Source organism: Papio anubis, chromosome 2, assembly GCF_008728515.1.
Source record: "Papio anubis isolate 15944 chromosome 2, Panubis1.0, whole genome shotgun sequence".
NCBI lineage: Eukaryota > Metazoa > Chordata > Mammalia > Primates > Cercopithecidae > Papio > Papio anubis.
Genome location: NC_044977.1, coordinates 87,765,519 through 87,790,569, shown reverse-complemented (window position 1 = coordinate 87,790,569; position 25,051 = coordinate 87,765,519). Strand labels below are relative to the sequence as shown.

The 25,051-nt window shown below is 42.3% G+C and overlaps 1 protein-coding gene and 1 pseudogene across 8 annotated transcripts in view; one reads left to right on the top strand and one right to left on the bottom strand.

Moving 5' to 3' along the window:
• The window catches only part of NEK4 (NIMA related kinase 4), a 71,688-nt gene extending 47,219 nt beyond the window's left edge, over window positions 1-24,469 (bottom strand). For 2 of the 8 annotated variants that reach the window (XM_017955414.3, XM_017955413.3), the window contains exons 1-9: window positions 24,164-24,467; window positions 21,831-22,097; window positions 20,324-20,521; window positions 20,049-20,156; window positions 17,685-17,839; window positions 14,724-14,865; window positions 5,606-6,010; window positions 2,047-2,217; window positions 1,376-1,525 (exon numbers count right to left, since the gene is read on the bottom strand). In XM_017955414.3, coding sequence (XP_017810903.1) covers window positions 1,376-1,525; window positions 2,047-2,217; window positions 5,606-6,010; window positions 14,724-14,865; window positions 17,685-17,839; window positions 20,049-20,156; window positions 20,324-20,521; window positions 21,831-22,097; window positions 24,164-24,256 — 1,689 coding nt within the window. In that variant the 5' untranslated portion in view covers window positions 24,257-24,467. Of the gene's footprint in view, window positions 1-1,375; window positions 1,526-2,046; window positions 2,218-5,605; window positions 6,011-14,723; window positions 14,866-17,684; window positions 17,840-20,048; window positions 20,157-20,323; window positions 20,522-21,830; window positions 22,098-24,163 lie in introns of all 8 variants that reach the window. The other 6 variants (XM_003894303.4, XM_031663300.1, XM_009200570.4 and 3 more) reach the window with 5 other exon arrangements.
• LOC101008911 lies at window positions 7,199-8,419 on the top strand (annotated as a pseudogene).
• Window positions 24,470-25,051: the final 582 nt, after the last annotated feature.

Below are 25,051 nucleotides of genomic sequence, written 5' to 3'. Positions count from 1 at the left end.
AGTGAGCTGAGATCGCGCCATTGTACTCCAGCCTGGGTGACAGAGCAAGACCGAAAAAAAAAAAAGGTCTTGCACTGGACTTACAGGAGTGTCCACTGGAAACCAGCCCACAGCAGGGTTTCGCTACTAGAGAGAAATGATCACAGCCCTCGTTTCTGGGAGGTGCTCATTTTTAGAAGGGCAAATGGGGACTTTCACATTTGCCATATTCAGAACCTACTTGGTTTCTGTTTTTTTTTTTTTTTTTTTTTTTGAGATGGAGTCTTGCTCTGTAGCCCAGGCTGGGATGCAGTGTGGCCCGATCTCAGCTCACTGCAAGCTCTGCCTCCCGGGTTCATGCCATTCTCCTGCCTCAGCCTCCCGAGCAGCTGGGACTACAGGCGCCTGCCACCACGCCTGGCTAATTTTTTGTATTTTTTAGTAGAGACGGGGTTTCACCGTGTTAGCCAGGATGGTCTCCATCTCCTGACCTCGTGATCCGCCTGTCTCGGCCTCCCAAAGTGCTGGGATTACAGGCGTGAGCCACCTTGCCCAGCCTACTTGGTTTCTTTAATTCACTGGAAGTGACCATCTCTGAAACCACAGAATCTGTCCATTTCAATCAAAGATTCTGCTGAGGCTGGGTGCGGTGGCTCACACCTGTAATCCTAGCACTTTGGGAGGCTGGGGCAGGTGGATCATCTGAGGTCAGGAGTTTGAGACAAGCCTGGCCAACATGGCAAAACCCCATCTCTAATAAAATACAAAAATTAGACAAGCGTGGTGGCTGGCACCTGTAGTTCCAGCTACTGGGGAGGCGGAGGCAGGAGAATTGCTTGAACCCAGGAGGCAGAGGTTGCAGTGAGCCAAGATCATGCCACTGCACTCCAGCCTGGGCAACAGAGTGAGACTCCATCTCAAAAAAAAAAGATTCTGCCGAGATCACATCTGTCCCATCTGTCCCTTCCAGTGTTTGGCAAGAAGCAGAGCTAAGATGTTTTAATACAAAACTTCATAATATACACAAGATTTTACAACCAATAAGAAGGTTTTGGAGGGTTTTTGCTTTGAGACAGCTTCTCGCTCTGTACAGTGCTGTACCAGGCTCAAGTACAGTGGCATGATCTCGGCTCACCTTAACCTCTGCCTTTTGAGTTCAAGCCATCCTCCCACCTTGGCCTCATAGTAGCTGGGACTATAGGCATGTGCCACCACATTTTACTAATTTTTAAATTTTTTGTAGAGACAAGGTCTCACTATATTGCCCAGGCCAGTCTTGAACTCCTGGGCTCAATTGATCCTCTTGCTTCAGCCTCCCAAAGTACTCGGATTACATGCATGAGCCACCACACCTGACTATAAGGTTTTTAAAAATCCAACATATGTTCCCACAAACCTTTGATGATGACATCGCACTGCTCCTTGAACTGCTCACAGACCCAGTGACCACTCTACACTGGTTTTCAGCCTCTTTTTGTATTGATGTGATGTCCACTTTCCCAACAATGGGATGAGAAGGCAAAACTCGAGGAGGCGACTCTTGGAACTTAAATAATTAAAAAAGAAGATTAACAGTTTCATATACAGCCCCTTCCAATGTTCCCCTATCAGCAGGTTCCCTATGTATGTGTCAGTGGTTTGCTCTTAAAACCTTCAAAACATTGCATTTTTTTTGAAAAGACTCTGCCAAAAGTCAATCATCTAAGAAGCTTATGGAGAGGATACCTGTTGAAGTCATTTCAAGAAATGAGATGTCAACATGATTCTGTGGAGAAGCTGAAGAAAGAACTGTTCATCAGTACAATACAGATGGGGTCAAAGGTTTACCCTCATTAGCCTATTCCTTTAACTTTCAAAATGATCTGTCCATCTTTGCTGGAGAAGATAAAATCCTTACTCTCTTCCAACTCACTGATATTTGAAAACTAGTATTTAGCATCTTGCCATTGTCACCCTTCTGTATATGTTCCTTGCATTTCTTATGTGTCTTCTGGCAATTGTTAATTGCTCTAAATAGAAACTGAGCTTCCCAAAGTCCACCTCCCAAACCAAAGCAAAATGACTTACAGCAAAGAGATCTCTGCCAACCTGTCTCTTTTCCCCTCTGTGCTCAGTCTGTTCTCTCTTCTTCTGCCGTCGCTGTCGAGACAGAGAAGGTTCAGACCCAGAGTTGTGTGGCTGTAAATCTGGGTGGATTCTGCCCTGTTTTTCTATAGTACATTCACCAGTAACTTGATCCTTAAAAATAATAAAATGACATTTTAAAGTATAGGAGCAACCTGGTACTAAAGTAAGCTGCCCATAAAAAGTGTTTTTTTTCTTTAGCATGAAAACATTCCTCAAAAAACTGTTTCCATATTGCAATTTAAAGTGTTACCTGGAAGTTGTAAATTGACCCATCACAATGTAAAGTTCACAATATGGTCCAAATATAACAATGCAGAATTGAATACAGAGGTATACATAACCTTCCTCTTAGAAAACAAAAGAAGTGGGCCAGGCATGGTGGCTCACGCCTGTAATCCCAGCACTTTGGGAGGCCGAGGCAGGCGGATCACGAGGTCAGGAGTTCAAGATCAGCCTGGCCAACATGGTGAAACCCCGTCTCTACTAAAAATACAAAAAGTAGCCGGGCATGGTGGTAGGCACCTGTAATCCCAGCTACACAGAAGGCTGAGGCAGGAGAACTGCTTGAACCTGGCGGGGAGAGGTTGCAGTGAGCCGAGATCGCGCCATTGCACTTCAGCCTGGGTGACAGAATAAGACTCCATCTCAAAAAAAAAAAAAGAAAAGAAAAAGAAAACAAAAGCAGTTACGATTTCAAATTTTTGTGCAATAAAATTAAATCATAATGCAACAGTTAAAAAATAATAATTATAAAAGGAAGCAAACGCACACAAAAACTCAAAATAATGAATAGTCTTTTGAACATCCAAATGGTCAAACTCTCCATGCCTACTTTTTTTTTTTTTTTTTTGAGACGGAGTCTCACTCTGTCGCCCAGGCTGGAGTGCAGTGGCGCAATCTCGGCTCACTGCAAGCTCCGCCTCCCAGGTTCACGCCATTCTCCTGCCTTAGCCTCCCGAGTAGCTGGGACTACAGGCGCCCGCCACCTCGCCCGGTTAATTTTTTTTTGTATTTTTTAGTAGAGACGGGGTTTCACCGGGTTAGCCAGGATGGTCTCGATCTCCTGACCTTGTGATCCGCCCATCTCAGCCTCCCAAAGCGCTGGGATTACAGGCTTGAGCCACCGCGCCTGGCCCACGCCTACTTTTAAACACAATGAAAATGAGAAGAAGCTGAGTGTGGTAGCTCACACCTGTAATCCCGACACTCTGGGAAGCCAAGTCAGGAAGACCACTTGAGGCCAGGAGTTCAAGACCAGCCTGAGCAACATAGAGAGACCTCCATCTCCATTAAAAAAAAAAAAAAAAAAAAGTCAGATGTGGTGATATGCCAGGTAGTCACAGCTACCCAGGAGGCTGAGGTGAGAGGATTGCATGAGTCCAGGAGGTCAAGGCTACCATGAGCCGTGATCATACCACTGTACTCTAGCCTGGGTGACACAGCAAGAGTGTCTCAAAAAAAAAATATTTATTTATTTATTTATGTATGTAATGTTTGAGACAGTGTCTCACTCTGTTGCCCAGGCTGGAGTGTAATGGCACGATCTTGGCTCACTGCAATCTCCGCCTCCTGGGTTCACACCATTCTCCTGCCTCCGTCTCCTGAGTACCTGGGACTACAGGCGCCCACCACCATGCCCAGCTAATTTTTTTTTGTATTTTTAGTAGAGACGGGGTTTCACCATGTTAGCCAGGATGGTCTCAATCTTCTGCCCTTGTGATCCGCCCACCTCAGCCTCCCAAAGTGCTGGGATTACAGGTGTGAACCACTGCGCCTGGCCAAAATCTTTTAATAAATTAAAAAGATAATGAGGAGTTGTCTTTCTCAAAATGAATGTTTATTTGCAATGCTGACAGGCAAAGACAAAATGCCGACATCAGTTATCCAAATGTTCTGATTTTTTTCTCTTCCTCCAAATAAAAATAATTGTTTTAATTAAATCACTTAAATTGTGGTTAATCTAAAACTACTGGTTTGATTCAATTATTTTTAAAAATCTCCTCATAACTTTTCATAAGTTTTCCATTCTGAAAATGAACAAATGTTTTAAATGAATTCCAATTTAATAAAAATTTATTTCCCAAGTAAACATCAGTTATTTGGATGTACCCTAAAAAGTACAATAAAAAGACCATTGAGCTTGGCATTAGATGGAGTCTTATGTGAGAAACTTAATTGTCCTGAGCCCAGTTTCATCATTTAAAAATGGATCTAATACCCACAGCCATATTGTATTACTATTTGAGGATTAGCTGAGAGAATACACTAAAAGTACTTAGGACTATGTCTGATGCATATTAGATACTCAGCCAGGCGCAGTGGCTCACACCCGTAATCACAGCACTTTGGGAGGCCAAGGTGTGAGGATGATTTGAGCCCAGTCAGGAGTTTGAGACCAGCCTAGACAACATAGGGAGACCCTGTCTCTACAAAAAATAGAAAAAATTAGCCAGGCATGCTGGTGTATGCCTGTAGTCCCAGCTACTTGGGAGGCTAAGGTTGGAGGATCACTTGAGCCTAGGACACCGAGGCTGCAGTGAGCTGAGATCACATCACTGCACTCCAGCCTCAGCAACAGAGCAAGGACCTGCAGAAGAGGAAGAGGGGAGGGGAGGGGAGGAGAGGATGGGAGACAATATTTTCTTTTTTGTGTGTTTTTGAGATGGAGTCTTGCTCTGTTGCCCAGGCTGGAGTGCACTGGGGCAATCTCAGCTCACTGCAACCTCTGCCTCTCAGGTTCAAGCGATTCTCCTGCCTCAGCCTCCTGAGTAGCTGGAATTACAGGCATGCACCACCACGCCCGGCTAATTTTTGTATTTTTAGTAGAAACAGGGTTTCACTGTGTTGGCCAGGCTGGTCTTGAACTCCTGACCTCCTGCCTCAGCCTCCCACAGTGCTGGGATTACAGGTGTGAGCCACCATTCCTGGCCGGGAGACAATATTTTCAAATGCTGTATCTAATAAGGAACTGGTATCTAGAATAAAGAACTCTCAGAATTCAATAATAAAATGATAAACCAATTTTAAAATTGGCAAAGAATTCAAAGTTTATTTTTCCAAAGGAGAAATACTGGCCAAAGTATATAAAAAGATGCTTAAGGCTGGGCGTGGTGGCTCACACCCATAATCCCAGCACTTTGGGAGGCCGAGGCAGGCTGATCACTTGAGGTCAAAGTTTGTGACCAGCCTGACCAACATGGTAAAACCCCATCTCTGCTAGAAAAACTACAAAAATTAGCTGGACCTGGTGACACATGCTTGTAATCCCAGCTATTCAGGAGGCTGAGGCTGGAGAATCACTTGAACCCAGGAGGCACAGGTTGCTGTGACTGTTACAGGGTACTGGGTTTCTTTTTGGTTTGATGCAAATATTCTTCTATGTTTAAACTGATACATAGAATTACTGATTTTCCTAAAATGACAAGAGAACCCACACATTTCTAACTGCACTTTCAGTCTTCTCTCCAAAACCAATATCTCATGTGTGCATCTCACTCACCTGGTCCTTTGGCTTTTGTTCTTTGATTAGGGGCTGCAGAGGCTTCACTGGTTCATTTTTTTCCCCAGCGACAATGTCAGAGGACCACGTGGGAATCAGGTTTTCAGGCTGGGCACTGGATTTACTGTTGTTCTGAAGCATCTCCTCTTTCACTTGAGAAATACTGCATATACCTCCTAACTCATTAGAGGCATCCAAGTGTCTTGGCTGATTCTCCTGAACGAAGTCATCACTCACTGAATCCCTCCCTTTTGCAGGTAAGATGTCAATATTTACCTTACTGATTGTGGCTAGTTCTGTGGTATTGCTAAAGTCCTGTTTGCAGGTATGGGCTTTCAGACTGGCAGGTGACTTCAAGGGACCAGAGGCTCTGGGTTTCTCCTGGGACAAACATTTGCCTTCATCCTGAATGAAAACATGTTTGGAAATTATTATAGCACTCCTCATATCTTATACCAAATCAACTCAAAATGCAACAAGAGGTTCCTCAAAAAGTTAAACATGGAATTACCATATGACCCAGCAATTCCACTCATAAGTATGTAATCTAAGGAACTGAAAGCAGGGACTCAAGTAAATATTTGTACACCAATGTTTATAGTAGCTTTATTCAAAATAGCCAAAAGGTGGAAACAACCCAAAAGTCCATCAGCAGATGAAGGGATAAACAAAATGTGGTAAATACTGCCGGGCACGGTGGCTCACGCCTGTAATCCCAGAAGTTTGGGATGCCGAAGCAGGTAAATCACTTGAGGCCAGGAGCTCGAGACCAGCCTGGGCAACATGGTGAAATCCCATCTCTACTAAAAATACAAAAATTAGCCAGGTGTGGTGGTGCATGTCTGTAGTCCCAGTTACTTGGGAGGTTGATGCAGAAGGATTGCTTGAGCCTAGGAAGTGGAGGTTGTAGTGAGCCGAGAGCCCGCCATTGCACTCCAGCCTGGGCAACAGGAGTGAAACGCTGTCTCAACAACAAAAAAGGCAAATACATACAATGGAATATTTCTAATCCATAAAAAGGAATGAAGTTCTGATACATGCTAAAACATGAATGACCCTTGAAAACATGCTAAGTAAAATAAGCCAGGCCAGGTGTGGTAGCTCACGCCTATCATCTCAGTACTTTGGGAGGCAGAGGCAGGAGGATCACTTGAGCTCAGGAGTTTGAGACTAGCCTAGGCAACATGGTGAAACCCCATTTCTATAAAAAAAATACCAAAAAATTAGCTGGGCATGGTGGCAAGTGCCTGTAGTCCCAGCTACTTGGAAGCCTGAGTGGGAGGACTGCTTAAGCCGGGAGGTCAAGGCTGCAGTGAGCCATGATCACACCACTGCGCTCCAGCCTGGTTGGCACAGTGAGGTCCTGTCTCAGAAAAGAAAAGAAATAAGCCAGGACAGGGCAGGGAGCAAGCAGGGGCAGGACTGGCACTGTGGCCAGAGATGCTGCTGGGCCGCAAAGGTGATGGGCAGCTGGGAACTCTACATTGAAGGTGCAGAGGTGAGGCACAATGCCCAGAAGGCTGGTAAATTGAATGCTGAGGACAGAAGAGTCTGATGACATAATACTGAATTTCTTTGTTTGGAGTACACATTATGAACTCTTTCGGGAGCATGTCTACAAGCTCTATATGGAAATGATCTGAAGCTGAAAACATTGGCAGGGGATGTGAAAATCAGTCTTCCATGAACTATGCCAAAGAAACAGCTGCCTTCTATTCCCAAAAATGCTTTGCCCATAACTAAGCCTACACCTTCTGCCCCAGCAGCAGAGTCAACAAATGGCATGCATGCTTCCTATAGACTCGTCCACCTGAAATACTCTCTTCTTGCAGAATTTACCTTGGTTGTGGAGCAGATGTTATTAGGTGTCTATGTGCAGCCATCTTATCCCTCTGTATTAAAGTGGTTTGGACTAATAATCATAGAGCATAGACTTTATCAAGATGGCATATTTAGGCAGGCGTGGTGGCTCACACCTATAATCCCAGCACTTTGAGAGTCTGAGGTGGGTGGAGCATTTGAGGTTAGGAGTTCGAGACCAGCCTGGCCAACATGGTGAAACCCGTCTCTAACCAAAAATATAAGAATTTGCTGGTGTGGTGCCACGTGCCTGTAATCCCAGCTACTCAGGAGGCTGAGGCAGGAGATCACTTGAACCCAGGAGGCAGTTTGCCATAAGCCAAGATCGCACCACCACACTCTAGCCTGGGCAACAGAGTGAGACTCTGTCTCAAAAAAAAAAAAAAAAAAGATGGTGTATTTAAGTTTGCAGTTTACATCCATCCCTGATTACTATCCAGATGGTGACTATCCATGCTTGATATTCAGTATTCCCATCTTTCACCTACTAGGTGATGCCACCTCAGATGAACTGGATGTGAAGAGAGCATTTGGAAAATGGAGGTGGAATCATAATCAAATTTGGCAAGTACTAACAATATGCAGGGAGAGTTTTCTACAAGACTGATAAAAAAGCCCCCTAAACCCAGAGGCTGCAATACTGTATGAGAAAGATGTTCAGCTTTTTAAGAGTAAAGTGGTTGACAGTGTTAAGGTGTGCATTACTCATTTGTCTGACCAATCTAAAATAGAAGACTCATGCAATTAGCTTTTCTCCATGGAATCCTTCTGTACATGATGAAGCCAAAGAAAAGATGCTGACTCAGAAAAGCCTGAAGAACAGCACAATAAGTGTTCGTGTCACCGGCCTGTCATAGGTAAAGACTGGCTTAGTACAATCTTTCAGTAAAGAAGAGAAAACAGTAGCAACTTAAGAGATGGTGAATCTGGTACACCATGCACTTTCCTGCTGGACTCTGGACTAGTTCAAGCTGACCAATGGCAATGGACAGCCTGAAAAACAAAACCATGTTAACAATGAAAAAAAAAGAAAGAAAGAAGCCAGAAACAGAAAGACAAATATTGTATGATTCCACTTATATAATATATCTAGAACAGGCAAATCCAAAAAGACAAAAAGTAGATGAGAGCTTACCAGGGCCTGAGGATAGAGGGAATAGAAAATTATTGCTCAATGGGTACAAAGTTTCTGTTTGAAATGATGGAAACGTTTTGGAAGATAGTGATGATGGTTGCATGATACTGTGAATGTAATTAAGGACAATGAATTATATGCTTCATATGTAGTATTAGACCACATTAACAAAATGAAGGAAAAAAAAACACATGATCAACACCCTTATGTGATGATTTTCAGGGCTGTGAAAAAAAAAACACCTTTTCATGATTAAAAAAAAAAATTCAACAAGGCCGGGCGCGGTGGCTCAAGCCTGTAATCCCAGCACTTTGGGAGGCCGAGACGGGCGGATCACGAGGTCAGGAGATCGAGACCATCCTGGCTAACACAGTGAAACCTCGTCTCTACTAAAAATACAAAAACTTAGCCGGGCGAGGTCGCAGGCGCCTGTAGTCCCAGCTACTCGGGAGGCTGAGGCAGGAGAATGGCGTGAACCCGGGAGGCCGAGCTTGCAGTGAGCTGAGATCCGGCCACTGCACTCCAGCCTGGGTGACAGAGCGAGACTCCGTCTCAAAAAAAAAAAAAAAAAAAAAAAATTCAACAAACTAGGAATAGAAAAAAAAATTCATAACATAATAAAAGTCACATATGAAACACCTACAGTAAACATCACATTTAATGGTAAAAGACTGAAAGTTTTTCCTCTAAGATCAGGAACAAGGCAAGAATACCTGTTTTCACCTCTTCTAGTCAATATAGTACTAGAAGTTCTAGTCAGAGCAATTAGGCAAGGAAAAAAAAATAAGGCATCAAAATTAGAAAAGAAGAAGTAAAATTATCTCCTTTTGCAGATGATATGATCTTATGTGTAGGAAACCCTAAAGATTCCACATGCAGAAACTGTTAGAACTAATAAATGAACTGAGCAAGGTAGCAAAAGGCAAAGTCAACATACAAAAAACAGTTGCATTTCTATATACTAACCATAGACAGTCTGAGAAGCAAATTACAAAAACAATTCAATTTACAACAGTATCAAAAATAATAAAATAATTAGGAATTAACCAAAAGGTGAAAGAAGACTCACATAGTGAAATCTACAAAATGGTGTTGAAAGAAATGTAAAGAAGACATAAATAAATGGAAACACATCCCATGCTCATGGATTGGAAGACTGTTAACATTGTTCGTTCTTTTTTTCTCTTTTTACAATTGGGCATCTCCTTGAGAAGAGCTTAATATTGTTAATATATTAATACTACCCAGAGCAATCTATAGATTCAATCTAATCCTTATCAAAATCCCAATGACATTCTTTGGAAAAACAGAAAAATCCATCCTAAAATTCAATGGAATCTCAAGGGCTCCCAAATAGCCAAAACAATCTTGAAAAAGAAGAACAGAGATGGAGGACTCATGCCTCACGATTTTAAAACATACCACAAAACTACATTATCAAAACAGTGTAGGCCGGGCGCGGTGGCTCACGCCTGTAATCCCAGCACTTTGGGAGGCCGAGGCGGGCGGATCACAAGGTCAGGAGATCGAGACCACGGTGAAACCCCGTCTCTACTAAAAATACAAAAAATTAGCCGGGCGCGGTTGTGGGCGCCTGTAGTCCCAGCTACTCGGGAGGCTGAGGCAGGAGAATGGCGTGAACCCGGGAGGCGGAGCTTGCAGTGAGCCGAGATCGCGCCACTGCACTCCAGCCTGGGCGACAGAGCGAGACTCTGTCTCAAAAAAAAAAAAAAAAAAAAAAAAAAAAAAACAGTGTAGTATTCGTATAAAAACGGACATTATACATAGAAACCAATGGAACAGAATGGGGAACCCAGAAATAAACCTTCACATGTGTGGGCAAATGATTTTTGACAAAGGTGCCATGATCATTTAATGAGGAAAGGACAGTTTTTTCAACAAATAGTGCTGAAAAAGCTAAATACCCATATACAGAAGAATGAAGTCAGACCTTTACCTAATACCATATAAAAGATTAACTCAAAATGAACAAAAAACCTAAATGTAAGACCTAAAACTATAAAACTCTCAGAAGAAGACATAAGGCAAAGGCTTGACAACATTGGATTTGGCAATGATTTTCTGGATAGGACACCAAAGGCACAGGCAACACAAGAAAAAGACATATTGGATTTCACAAAAATTAAAAATTTTGTGCATCAAAAAATACTATCAACAGAGTAAAAAGGTAACCCACAAAACGAGAGAAAATATTTGCAAATCATGTATGTGATAAGGGATTGACATCTTGAATATATGGAGAACTCCTAAAATTCAACAGCAAAAAATGAACGACCCAACTCAAAAATGGGCAAAGGACTTGAATAGACATTCCTCCCAAAAAGATATGCAAATGGCCAAGAAGCACACAAAAAATGCTCAATATAACTAATCACTAGGGAAATGCAAATCAAAACTACAATGAGATACCATCTCATGCCCATTAGGATGGCTATTACTAACAAATCCCAGAAAATAACAAGTACTGGTGAGAATGTAGAGAAACTGGAACCTTTGTGTACTGCTGATAGGAATGTAAAATGATACAGAAGTTGTGGAAAACAGTACTACAGGTCCTCAAAAAGTTAAAAATAGAATTACCATGTGGTCAGCAGTTCCACTTCTGGTTATATACCCAAAAAAACAGAAATCAGGGTCTTGGCTGGGAGCAGTGGCTCATATCTGTAATTCCAGCACTTTGGGAGGCTAAGGCGGGTGGATCACTTGAGGTCAGGAGTTTGAGACCAGCCTGGCCAACATGGTGAAATCCCATCTCTACTAAAAATACAAAAATTAGCTGGGCATGGTGGCACATGCCCGTAATCCCAGCTACTTGGGAGGCCGAGGCAGGAGAATCGCTTGAACCCAGGAGGTGGAAGTTACAGTGAGCCAAGATTGTGCCATTGCACTCCAACCTGGGTAACAGTGAGACTCCGTCTCAGAAAAAAAGAAAAAAGAAATCAGGGTCTCAAAGAGATACGTGTACACCCATGTTCATAGCAGCATTATTCACAATAGCAAAAAGGTGGAAACAACACAAATGTACATCTGCAGATGAACCAGATAAACAAAATGTGGGACACATACAACATAATATTATTCAGCATTAAAAAGGAAGGAAATTCTGACATATGTCACAACATGGATGAACCTTGAGGATATTATGTGAAACGAAACAAGGCAGTCATGAAAGACAAATACTGCATGATCCCCTTATCCAAGGTACTTACACTAGTCAAAACCATGGAGATAGAAAGTAGAATAGTGGGCCAGGCACAGTGGCTCACACCTGTAATCTCAGCACTTTGGGAGGCTGAGGCAGGTGGATTGCCTGAGGTCAGGAGTTCGAGACCAGTCTGGCCAACATGTTGAAACCCTGTCTCTACTAATAACGCAAAAAAATTAGCTAGATGTCGTGGCATGCACCTGTAATCCCAGCTATTCGGAAGGCTGAGGCAGGGGAATTGCTTGAACCAGGGAGGTGGAGGTTGCAGTGAGCCGAGATCATGCCACTGCACACTAGCCTGGGTGACACAGCAAGACTCCACCTCAAAAAAAAAAAAAAAAGAAGAAGAAGAATGGTAGAACAGTGATTGCCAGGGACTGGGGTAGTAGGGAATGGGGAGATACTGTTTAAAGAGAACAGAGTTCAGTTTTACAATATGAGAGTCATGAAGATGAGTGATGATGGCTGCATAACATTATAGATGTATTTAACACCACTGAATTGTACATTTACAGACGATTAAGATAGTAAATTTTACATTATGTGTATTTTATCATAATGAAAAAATTAAAATTGGATCGACAACCTAAATATAAGAGCTAAAACTATAAAATTGTTACAAGAAACTATGGCATAAACCTTCAAGACGTTGGATTTGGCAAGGGATTCTTAGCTATGACAACAAAATAAAAAAATAGATAAACTGGACTTCATCAAAATTAGAAGCTTTTGTGAAAAGGACATTATCAAGAAAGTGAAAAAAACAAAAGAAATTTTTAAAAACAAAAAAGAAAAGTTAATTAAAAAGGGAAAGAAAAGACAACCTATACAATGGAGAAAATATTGCAAGTTGTCTGTCTGACAAGGGACTAGTATCTGGAACACAGATAGAGAACTCTTACGACTCAACAACAAAAAGACAAAAATACAATTTAAAACTGGGCAGGGGCTGGGTGATGTGGCTCATACCTGTAATATCAGCACTTTGGGAGGAAAAGGCAGAAGAACTGAACTGCTTGGGCCCAGGAGTTTGAGACCAGCCTGAGCAACATAGTGAGACCCACCTCTACAAAAATAATCATAACAGTTAGCCAGGTATGGTGGCGTGCACCTGTAGACCCAGTTAATCGGAAGGCTGAGTTAGGAGGATCCCTTGAGTCAAGTTCAGAGGCTGTGGTGAGCTATGATGATGCCACTGTACTCCAGCCTGGGTGACAGAGCAAGATCCTCTCTTAAAAAAAGAAAAAAAAAGCCTGGGCACAGTGGCTCATGCCTATAATCCCAGCACTTTGTTTGGAAAGCCAAGGTAGGAGGATCGCCTGAGCCCAGGAGTTTGAGACCAGCCCAGGCAATATAGAAAGACGTTGTCTCTACAAATAAAAAAATTAGCCAGGCATGGCGGCATGCTGTGGTCCCAGCTACTCAGGAGGCTGAGGTGGGAGGATCACTTGATCCCAAGAGGTAGAAGCTAGAGTGAGCCATGATCACACCACTGTACTCCAGCCTAGGCAACAGAGTGAGACCCTGTATAAAAAAAAAAGGCAAAAGCTTTAGCAGATATTTCTCCAAAGAAGACATACAAATGGCCAACAAGCATGTGAAAAGATGCTGTATGTCATTAATCATTAGGGAAATACAAATCAAAAATACAATAGGATACCACTTTATACCCACTAGGATGGCTAGAATCAAAAAATCAGAAAATAACAAGTGTTGGCAAAGATGTAGAGAAACTGAAACCCTTGTGCACTGCTGATGGGAATGTCAAACGGTACAGCCACTGTAGAAAACAGTGCAACAGTTCCTCAAAAAGTCAAACCAAAAAAAAGTCAAATCAAAAATTACCATTTGATTCAGTAATTCCACTGCTAGGTATGGACACAAAAGAACGGAAAACAGGTACTCAACTACATGTACACATATATTCATAGCAATAGCCAAAAGGTGAAAAAAACTCAAATGTCTACTAATGGATGAATGGATAAACAAACTGTGGTATATCCATACAATGGTAGCCAGACCTAAAAAGAAATGAAGTATTTATACATGCTACATGGATCAACCTTGAAAATATGCTATGTGGAAGACACCAGAAACAAAAGGTCATATATTTAATGATCCTATTTACATGAAATATCCAGGAAAGGTGACTTCATAGAGACAGGAAACACATTGGTGGTTGCCAGAGGCTAGGTGAAGGACTGCTTAATGAGGAAGAGATTTCCTTTGGGGTGATAAAAATGTTTTGGAACTACATAGAAGTGATGGTTGCACTACACTGTGAATGTACTGGCCACACTTAATTGATCACTTTATTTAATTATTTATTTTTATTTTTGAAACAGTGTCTCATTCTGTCACCCAGGTTGGAGTACAGTGGTACAATCTTGGCTCACTGCAACCTCCGCCTCCCAGGTTCAAGCTATTCTCCTCCCTCAGCCTCCTGAGTAGATAGGACTACAGGCACACGCCACCACAGTTGGCTAATTTTTGTATTTTTAGTAGAGACGGGGTTTCTCCATGTTGGCCAGGCTGGTCTTGAACTCCTGACCTCAGGTGATCTGCCAGCCTCGGCCTCCCAGAGTGCTAGAATTGCAGGCATGAGCCACCACACCCACCTTAATTGTTTACTTTAAAATGGTTAATTTCGTTACACAGATTTCACCTAAAAAATTCTTAAAAGTTATTACAGCACTGATTTCATGAACATTTTGACAGCCCAATTTGGATAAAGCTAAATCAATCACTTAACCAGTACTCTTTCTTTACAATAAGGAATTAATTGTACAACAGAATCTCTAGTAAAGCATAATCATTTCACATAAAATAATTTGCTTAAATGGCCCATTTTTCTAAGTGCAGTTTCTAAAACACATACCCTTTAAAAAGAAACGTACCATTATATATGTCTGGGAGCCCTCAGAAGAGTGTGGTTGGGGGTGGATTACTTCATGATTTGATTCTGCCTTTCCGGAAACCACTGTAGCAAAAGGCTTGGATTTAGAGTCACCATTTTTAATGTTACTTTTGGAGGTTTTTCTTTATGAAGAAGAAAAGAAAGAGTTATTATCAATATACTGAAGATTATGGGTTTTTATGTATAGGTGGAAGTGTGTGTATACAATGAATTCCCTTACAGAACTGCACCATTTATAGAGAACAGTTTTCTAAAAATCTAAGGGGCATCCTACAAAACACCTGACCAGTAGTCTTTGAAAGAAACAAGGTCATAAAAAATAAAGAAAGTGAGAAACGATCACAGACCCCTGATTAGATGTACTATATCCTGGATTGGATCCTGGAATAGAAAAGAGATGTTAGAGAGAAAAAACTGGTGAAAGCCAAAGAAAGTCTGAAATTTAGTCAATAGTAATACTTTTCTTTTTTTTTTTTTTTTTTTAATTGAGACAGAGTCTCACTCTGTCACCCAGGCTACAGTGCAGTGGCGTGATCTCAGCTCATTGCAACCTCCACTGCCCGGGTTCAAGCAATTCTTGTGCCTCAGCCTCCTGAGTAGCTGCGGCTACAGGCGTGTGCCACCACGCCTGGCTAATTTTTTTGTATTTTTTTTTTTAGTAGAGATGGGGTTTCGCCATGTTGGCCAGGCTGGTCTCAAACTCCTGACATCAGGTGATCTGCCAGCCTCGGCCTCCCAAAGTGCTGGGATTACAGGCATGAGCCACCACGCATGGCCAAGTCAACAGTAATATTTCAATGTTGGTTTCTTAGTTTTGACAAATGCATCAGGGTATGTAATCTAGTAATCACAGAAGAAATTAGATGAGGGGTATACAGGAACTTTCCACACTATCTTTCCAACTTTTCTGTTTATACAAAATTATTCCAAAATAAAAATTCTGTGGGAGATTGCCTCACATATGGGAGTACCAGGTTAATTTTCATTTTCAAATTTTACATGTTTGTAATAATACCACAACTGCTTGGCTAACTTTGAGAGTAAAACTGATTGGTATACTTAATGCTGACTTTAATAAATGTATACAGGAATAATATCCCCAACTATTTTAGCATGTCAGTTCTAAAACTGGGCTAAACCTCTGGAGAATTCAAGACAAACATGGAGATCAGTGCACTGGAAGGCCAAAGTTCTGCTTGGTGGGAAATTATATAGACAATGTACACAAAAAGATGGTTATTCTTTAATTTTTTTTTTTTTTTGAGACGAAGTCTCGCTCTGTCGCCCAGGCTGGAGTGCAGTGGCCGGATCTCAGCTCACTGCAAGCTCCGCCTCCCGGGTTCACGCCATTCTCCTGCCTCAGCCTCCCGAGTAGTTGGGACTACAGGCGCCCGCCACTGTGCCCGGCTAATTTTTTGTATTTTTAGTAGAGACGGGGTTTCACCGTGTTAGCCAGGATGGTCTCGATCTCCTGACCTCGTGATCCACCCGTCTCGGCCTCCCAAAGTGCTGGGATTACAGGCGTGAGCCACCGCGCCCGGCCAAGATGGTTATTCTTTATTCCCTCAGGAATCTGTAGCATTGCCACCTCTCTTTCCAAATTTAACATGCCACAAGGCAAGAGGAGAAGCCAAACAGATTGTGATAGTTTTGTCCAGCCCTAAGTCTTAGATCCTGGAACACCTGTTTAGTAAAGGCAGGACCTGCAAGTCAAAGCAAGGAATTCTCTCGGGAAGTTATATGAATGAAGAGGGAACTTTATGCAAGCTCTCAGAAATGTGAGCACTTTTTAAATATTACCATATTACATAGTAAGACATATAGGTTTCTTAGATAATCTCTAATTATAATATGATTTCTAAAACATATGCCCTCTTTTATTATTTGGCTGCTCCTTGAGAACAGGGCTAACTCATAGGCAGTGAACCCAGAGTAGTGCATATGTCCTTTTAAAAACAATTTACACTATATGTCTTAGAACCCTCTGAGGAATATGACAGTGGTTCTCCAAATTTCTGATTTTAGCAATTAAGCAAATTTCAACATGTATTTGAAGACTGGGAGAATATGCCATGCCAAAAGTGCTACTTTGGCATAAAGATCATTTTGGGCTAAGGTTCTTTAAAAAGTAAGTGCAAGCCTTGGGAGGCTGAGGCGGGCGGATCACGAGGTCAGGAGTTCAAGACCAGCCTGGCCAACATGGTGAAACCCTGTATCTACTAAAAATACAAAAATTAGCCAGGCACAGTGGCAGGCGCCTATAATCCCAGCTACTGGGGAGGCTGATGCAGGAGAATTGCTTGAACCCGAGAGGCGGAGGTTGCAGTGAGCCGAGATCGTGCCACTGCACTCCAGCCTGGGTGACACAGCAAGACTCCATCTCAAAAAAAAAAAAAGTAGGTGCAAGAAGGATACTCTGACCTTCCCTTTTTCTTCCAGAAAGCAGAAGATAAAACTCCCATATGAAATATGTCCTCCCTGTATCAGAAGGAAAGTAACATTCTTATTATTAAGAATGGAAAGCTGAACTGAGAGAATTCTATAAACAGACCTTATTAAAATAATTCTTATCTTCCTCTCCACATAGTTTACTTTTCCACAATTCCCTCTCTTTGTTGAATCAAGCACAAAAGCATTTAGGTTTTGCCACTTCTTTGGGTCTTCATTTCCTTATGAGGGCTCCTTTGTCACATAAAACTTATTCAGGTATTAAATAAATCTATATACTTTTCTCCTGTTAAATTGTAAGTTTAATTCTCAACCTCAGCCAAAAAACCCTAAGAGGGTAGAATCTTGCCTCCTCTACATATGTAATCAGGCCATTTTATTTCTTGTTTTTAAAAAAAGAACCCACCATTAATTCTTGCATATGAATATTATAGAAGCCACCCTCTTTTACCCCATCTATTTAGCCCAGCTATTTGCAAGGGAAGTAGCTTACATCTTTGTGGCCTCCAAAAAGAAGGAGATTTGCCGCTTTATATAAGGCTGCCTCAGGATGCTCCTCACAGACGGCCTTTCTTCAGGCCTTTTACTCAGCATTGTTCTTATCAGTTCTGCCAACTCTGGGCTGTAATCCCTTGGCATTGGTGGCAGCTACAAAGAAAAATAATACTGTAATTATGACTAATGGTCTTGTGAAACAAAGTAAAAGCTGATAGAGGTTTCCCAATATTTATTTATAGTCATATATCCACATAAGCAGAAAACAATCAGTATGTTAGTCTACAGGAAGTATACTGGTATCCTAGTTGTAAGATACCAAGTTGTAAAATTATAAAAGTATATCCTTCAACCCAGCAGTCCCATCTGATGACACTCTCTCAGAAATAAGAGTATGAGTTTCCTAAAGACTTATGTACCAGGATGTTCAATGCAGTACTGTTCTTGCAGTAGTAAACAACTGGAAACATAAATGTCCCATAGTGGATCTGTGGAATAAATTATCATACATTCTTCTTATAAAGAAGAAGAAGCCAGTCACAGTGGCTCATGCCTGTAATCCCAGCACTTTGGGACGCCAGGCGGGTGGATCATGAGGTCAGGAGATCGAGACCATCCTGGCTAACACAGTGAAACTCTGTCTCTACTAAAAATACAAAAAATTAGCTGGGCATGGTGGCGGGCACCTGTAGTCCCAGCTACTTGGGAGGCTGAGGCAGGAGAATGGTGTGAACCCAGGAGGCGGAGCTTGCAGTGAGCCAAGATTGCGCCACTGCACTCCAGCCTGGGTGACAGAGTAAGACTCCATCTAAAAAAAAAAAAACAAAACAAAAAACCAAGACTTGCAGGTACCAACTTGGAAAGATGTCCCTCATGTATTAAGTCAAAAAAACAAGTTATGTACCATGCAAACAGCCTGATTCCATTTCAGTTTAAGAATCTGTGAGTGTACGTGTACACATGCACACACACACAGAGTTATGTCTGTATAAAGGCAGGAAAAAAACAGAAAGGCCATGTACCAAATTGCTAGCAATGGTCATCTTCAAGGGAATGGGAATAGAAGGAGAAGAGAATTTCACTCCCTTCTTGTTTGATTCTTAAGTAGTGGCATTATGGGAAAATTTTACTTTTGTGTATGTTTTTCAATATGTTTCAAATTGAAAAATTAAATGAGTTGTGGGATAGTATTAAAATCAATAGGTGATTCATGGCCTTTAAAACTTAACAGTACACGGGCCGGGCGCGGTGGCTCAAGCCTGTAATCCCAGCACTTTGGGAGGCCGAGACGGGCGGATCACGAGGTCAGGAGATCGAGACCATCCTGGCTAACACGGTGAAACCCCGTCTCTATTAAGAAATACAAAAAACTAGCCGGGCGAGGTGGCGGGCGCCTGTAGTCCCAGCTACTCGGGAGGCTGAGGCCGGAGAATGGTGTGAACCCGGGAGGCGGAGCTTGCAGTGAGCTGAGATCCCGCCACTGCACTCCAGCCTGGGCGACAGAGCGAGACTCCATCTCAAAAAAAAAAAAAAAAAAAAAAAAAACTTAACAGTACATTGGCCAGGCGCGGTGGCTCACACCTGCAATCCCAGCATTTTGGGAGGCTGAGGCGGGCACGTCACCTGAGGTTCGAGACCAGCCTGGCCAACATGCTAAAACACCATCTGTACTAAAAATATAAAAATTAGCTGGGCATGGTGACACGTGCCTGTAATCCCAGCTACTTGGTAAGCTAAGGCACGAAAATCACTTGAACCCAGGAGGTAGAGGTTGCTGTGAGCTGAGATCATGCCATTGCACTCCAGCATAGGAGACAAGAGCAAAACTCCATCTCAAAAAAAAAAAAAAAATCCCTTAACAGTACACGGATGCCTGACACTATAAAGGCAACTAGCCTCATGGAACATACAAAGTCGGTCACTCTGGAGTCTATATCAGACACAAGGCTTTCTGTGGTTCTTAACTAGTTATTGATTATTGTGATGATTATCAAAGGAACAACAAGTTCAAACAGAGTAAACTCATTTTAAATGTAGCTCATTCAATCATAGGCTGCTTAGAAGAAGAGATAAATAGCCTCTCAGGGCATCTGCACATCCTATGACTATAGGCATAGGTTTTCAAAAAGCCAATTCTTTTCAGCCATTAAGCCGTCTTACAGATTAATATTAAGAAATGATCCATCAATCCCTTTCCCTCTAGTCTGACCTTCCCCACAGAGGGGACCCACCATTGTTAACTATCAACCCAATATCAATAATTACTCACTGACTCATCAAAATCATCAATGATTTTGCTAGTAGCTATTTATAAAGCTGCACTATAGAAATACTGGTCAATTAGTTCTAGATTATTCTTTACCTTTCCTTCAATAATCCGATAAACTAAAGAATTCATATCTTTTGCATTGAAAGCATGCTTCAGGGTAGCCATTTCATAGACACAGCATCCTAGAGCCCAAACATCAGACTAGAAAATAAAAACAGTAAATGGTTAAATGTCAAAATAGCTTATTTACATTTTTTCCCCTTTAAAAAAAGAAAACATTTTCCTTAAACCAATTCATAATTATCTGACTTAACTAACTTCTGAAATTACGAGTACTAGGTAAGCCAGCATACAGAGCCCAATTCTACCTTATAGTTGTAGGGTTTGTTTGAGAACAATTCAGGGCTCATGTAGTAGGGTGTGCCAATGAGTGTGCTAGCCATGTCACAGTGGTTCTCTAACACTCGGGCAATTCCTAGGTCCCCCACTTTGATGATGTTTGTTCTTGTTAGGAAGACATTTTGAGTTTTCAGATCTCGATGAAGGATGTGTTTTTCATGTAAATACTGAGGAAAGAAACAAGATTTTATTACATATAAATAGACTCAATTATGTATTTATTCCTGGCCTATTATATACCATCAGCAATGGCATGAGTTACAGTCTTTGACCATAAAGAGTAACCAACCATACAATTCCTTATACAACAAACAAATACCTACCAAACATCATTGCTTTATAATCTCTAAATAAAAGGTCTAATTTACAATATTTCAAACGAGAAAATTAAGTTCCATGCATTGACTTACCCAGTACACATCAAAACTGTTCTCTGGTAGCTTGACAATTAATACATTTTGGGATTACATGAATCCAGTTTAAAAATATGTTTACAGGCTGGGCGCATTGTTCAGCAGTTTGGGAGGCTGAGGTGGGCGGATCACTTGAGGCCAGGAGTTCAAGACCAGCCTGGCCAACATGGCAAAACCCCATCTCTACTAAAGAAATACAAAAATTAGCTGGGCATGGTGACGCATGCCTATAATCCCAGCTACTTGGGAGGCTGAAGCATGAGAATCTTGAACCCAGGAGCGGGAGGTTGGAACAAGCCATGATTGAGCCATTGCACTTGAATCTGGGCGACAGTGACACTCTGTCTCCAAAAAAAAATGCTTACAAACTCCCACTGAAGGTAGGCAACTTATACAAAGTCAGACACATGAAATCCTCAGCTTAATAATATTTTCAAGTATAGCAAGAGCATTTTTATTTAGAGGAAGTATCTCAGAATTTAAACATGGTCAATTAATTCTGGACAAGTCTACCCAGTTCCAAAATAATATTTCATAAACAGTCTTGCTTTTGAGTTACATGCATATTAAAACACAAACTTGTAGGAACACTTATTCCATCTTATAGAATGAAGTGCTGCCCAATTCTAAAAAATAAAAAAAAAGAAAACTTATTTTGCATTTCCATCTACTGTACCCCAGCAGGGTGACAGATGAAATCACTTGGGCATATCAATTAGCCTAGCTACCTTTCAGCATGACACAACTGACCAATGGATAACAAACATAGTCACTCTTTGCTCTTGGTTGCCTCAGGGTCCTTAAAATTGACTTTGCTATAAATATTAAATGAGTGGGCTTCCCCTGCAATTAGATATGAAATCTAGGTCTATTTTAATATAGGTATCAGTTGCTTAGAAAAGTTCCAATGCTACAGCAAGAGTGACTGGGTCAACTTCACAAATGAATTTTCCAAAAAATACATTTCCATATGTAAGTATCTGAAGAAAAATTTTCCTAAAATACACCTGCCATCTTCTTGTCATCTAGGAACAAGCTAGGATGCTATTAGTCTACACAGTACCTGCAAAGCCATGGCGATCTGTACAAACCACTCTACCACCTGATTCTCAGGCAGAAGCTGCCCTTTCTGCTCCTTAAGCTTTCGGTACAGATCACCTCCTTCACAGAAGCCCATGACGATGTAGAGCAGACCATCTCCTCCTTCCCATGACTCCTTGTAGGTGACAATGTTGGGATGCTTCAACTGAGACAAGAGCTGGGCTTCCTGTTCAGCAGCTCGCCGCTCTCGGCTAGAGGCATTTTGGAGGTTCAGTTTTTTGATGACATACTAAAAACAAAACATGTATTTTTACAACGTGCAAATAAACACAAGATTTGTGGCCTCAGAGTTATCTAAGGGCTCTCAAGAATATCCTCAAAACCAACCTTGTAGAGCCTGTCAGATAACCTATTCATTTTGTTTTTCACCAAGTACAAAATCGGGGAAAATATTTGCTATTATTAATGATACTTCTTATAAGTTACATTTATAGCACTGTAAGGCCACAAAAAAATTACCTTTCCATCTGCATTTCACAATTTCATTAATGACTAAAAAAAGTGAGTTCAAGATAACATACTATTGGATCAATTATAAAACCTGTGTTAGCAATTTCTTAATGTCTGGCCGTACACAGTGGCTCACGACTGTAATTCCAGCACTTTGGGAGGGCAAGGTGGGTGGATCACCTGAGGTCAGGAGTTCAAGACCAGCCTGGTCAACACGGTGAAACCCGTCTCTACTAAAAATACAAAAATTAGCCCGGCGTGGTGGTGTGTACCTGTAGTCTCAGCAACTCGGAAGGCTGACACAGGAGAATCGCTTGAACGTGGGATGCAGAAATTGCAGCAGTGAGCTAAGATCGCACCACTGCACTCCAGCCTGGGAGGCAGAGCAAGACTCTGTCTCAAAAAAAATTAAAATAAAAAAAAAAAAAAAAGAAATTTCTTAACATCTAAACTCTCCCAAAAAGGTGCATAAAATATGGCCTGAATATACATTTGCAGACAGAATAGTCCATGGATTACATTAGATACTCAAAGGGATCCATGGCCCCATAAGTTTAATAGTCACTGATCTTCAGCATAGAAAATTATTCACTTAAAAGAAATCAATAGCCTCTAACATCTAATACATTGCCCTCAATCATTTCAAAGACTATACAATTCATTTCTTCAACACATACATAAATGTGTTTTGTGAAGTGTAAACTAAAGCTCAAATAACTAGCTATTGCTAGTTCCCTATTATCAGCCCCAAAATCCAATGATTCCCCCAATGCCTACTGAATAAATCTCTTATGCATGAGCTTGTGTTCCAGGCAAAGCAACTAGCACCAGAGACAAGGAAGAACAGGCAATTGGGCCCTATATTTAACGGGGACATCTCCTCTCAGCTTGGCTGGAGCAGTCCTATTGTCCTGGTGTAACTATTGATAGTGCCTCCTTTCAGTTTCAAAATTGTCCCAGTTTGTACAATACATTATATTGTCACCCTATTAATATACCACATTGAAGAATTGGTTCATTATCCTGAGGGTAATGGGATAAAGTGTTTTAAAGAAAGGAGGAGTGACATCAGATTTAAATTTTAGAAGGATCACTAAGGCTGCAATGAAAGTGATGGATTGGAGAAAAGCAAGTCAAGTAGCGGCGACCAGTTGGGAAACTGTGGCCATAGCCTAGCTAGAGAAAACAAGGTGTCCTGGATTAGGGTGGTAGCAATAGAGATGAGAAGAGGCCTACTGTCTTAGTGATAGATAAATATAATCAGTGTTGGGGTGCGTGGGGAGGCTTAAAAATGACTTCAGGTGTCCGACTTGGGCAACTGGTGGGTTGGTGTCGCTATTCACTGAAACGGAAGACATGAAATAAGGTTTAGCGGGAAGAAAATGAGTCCGAGTTTTAAGTGAGTCCAGCAGTCTACGGTAGAGACGTTTGAGGCCCATTATGTAAGGAATAATGCTTGCTAGGCGCTGTGTTAAGTCCTGGGAATGCATGATACCTGCTCTCATGAGATTGTCGGGGGTGGGAGAAAGGTGTGTAGATCAAGCATATCAATTAATACAACAAAGAAATAGATATGCAGAGACTGAAAATTTTTCATAAAACGAAGAATCGTAATTAAAGAAAATGAAAATTAAAAGGAAAAAAATTAATACAACAAAGAAGTAGAGGAAGTTCTGGGCGCATATTACAGGGAGGCCTGGCCTCATCTTCGTCTGGGACCATCTCCCTGAGGAAATGCCATCCGAGATGAGCCCCTTGCGACCACTCCCGATCTAATCTACCGGTAGGTGCCCTCGGCGCACCTCTGCCCGCCCCCGGCCCTTGCCGGGCCTCACCCCTGCAGACCTGCTTGCCGTCCCGCCGGTGCTTCACAAGCGTCACCTCTCCGTAGCTCCCCTTGCCCACGACCCGCAGGTAGCAGTAGGCGGCCAGGGGCATGTTCCCAGCGCTGGCCCAGAGTCGGGATGCGGCGGCAGCGGCGGGTAGGGCAGCGGGCGGCAGCAGGAGGCTCGGTTCATGCCCTAAAGTGTGCAGTGGGGGCGGCTGTTGAGGCAGCCAGGCCCGGGCGGGATCGCAGGGTCCCAGCCCACGACGACGCCGCTGCCATAGCGATCCGGGCCGGGAGCAGTCCTGCGCATGCTCCTGCGTCCCCAAAGGACCGCCATAGAGCGGACGCCACGAGCGGCCAGAGAGGTTCCGCAGCCCCGGGAGGACCCGCCATAGAGCAGAGGCTCCAGGAGGCCAGAGCGACTTCTCCAGGCCCCGCGCGCTATCTGTTCGTCGGTTCCACCGTCCGGGTCCCCGCCACGGCAGAGTCAGGGAAAGCTTCCTCTTATTGTGCACTTGTTTGTCCTAAGCCCGTTACAAGTATTGTTCGTTCATTCTACGAATATTTATTGACTGCCTATGTGCCAGGCCGACAAAGCCCCTGCCCTCCTGGAGCTCATGTTCTAATGATTGGTGACAGACTGTACCAGTAACATTTGCTGTATCCGCTTTATCACATGCCGTCTCTGCATCCAGCAATCCATCCTATTTTTTGATACATTCAAAGTAAATTGGAGATGTCAGTACCTTTCATCCCTAAAAACTTTCGCCTGCTAATTGAGAACTACAAAGACTCCTCAGCAGTTAACGACTGCCCTAACCACTGCACTAAGAGACCTGACTAAACTCTAGCATGGCGTTATGCTAAGTTAATAGCCTAAGGGCGGATCTCTAGGTGGACCTAGG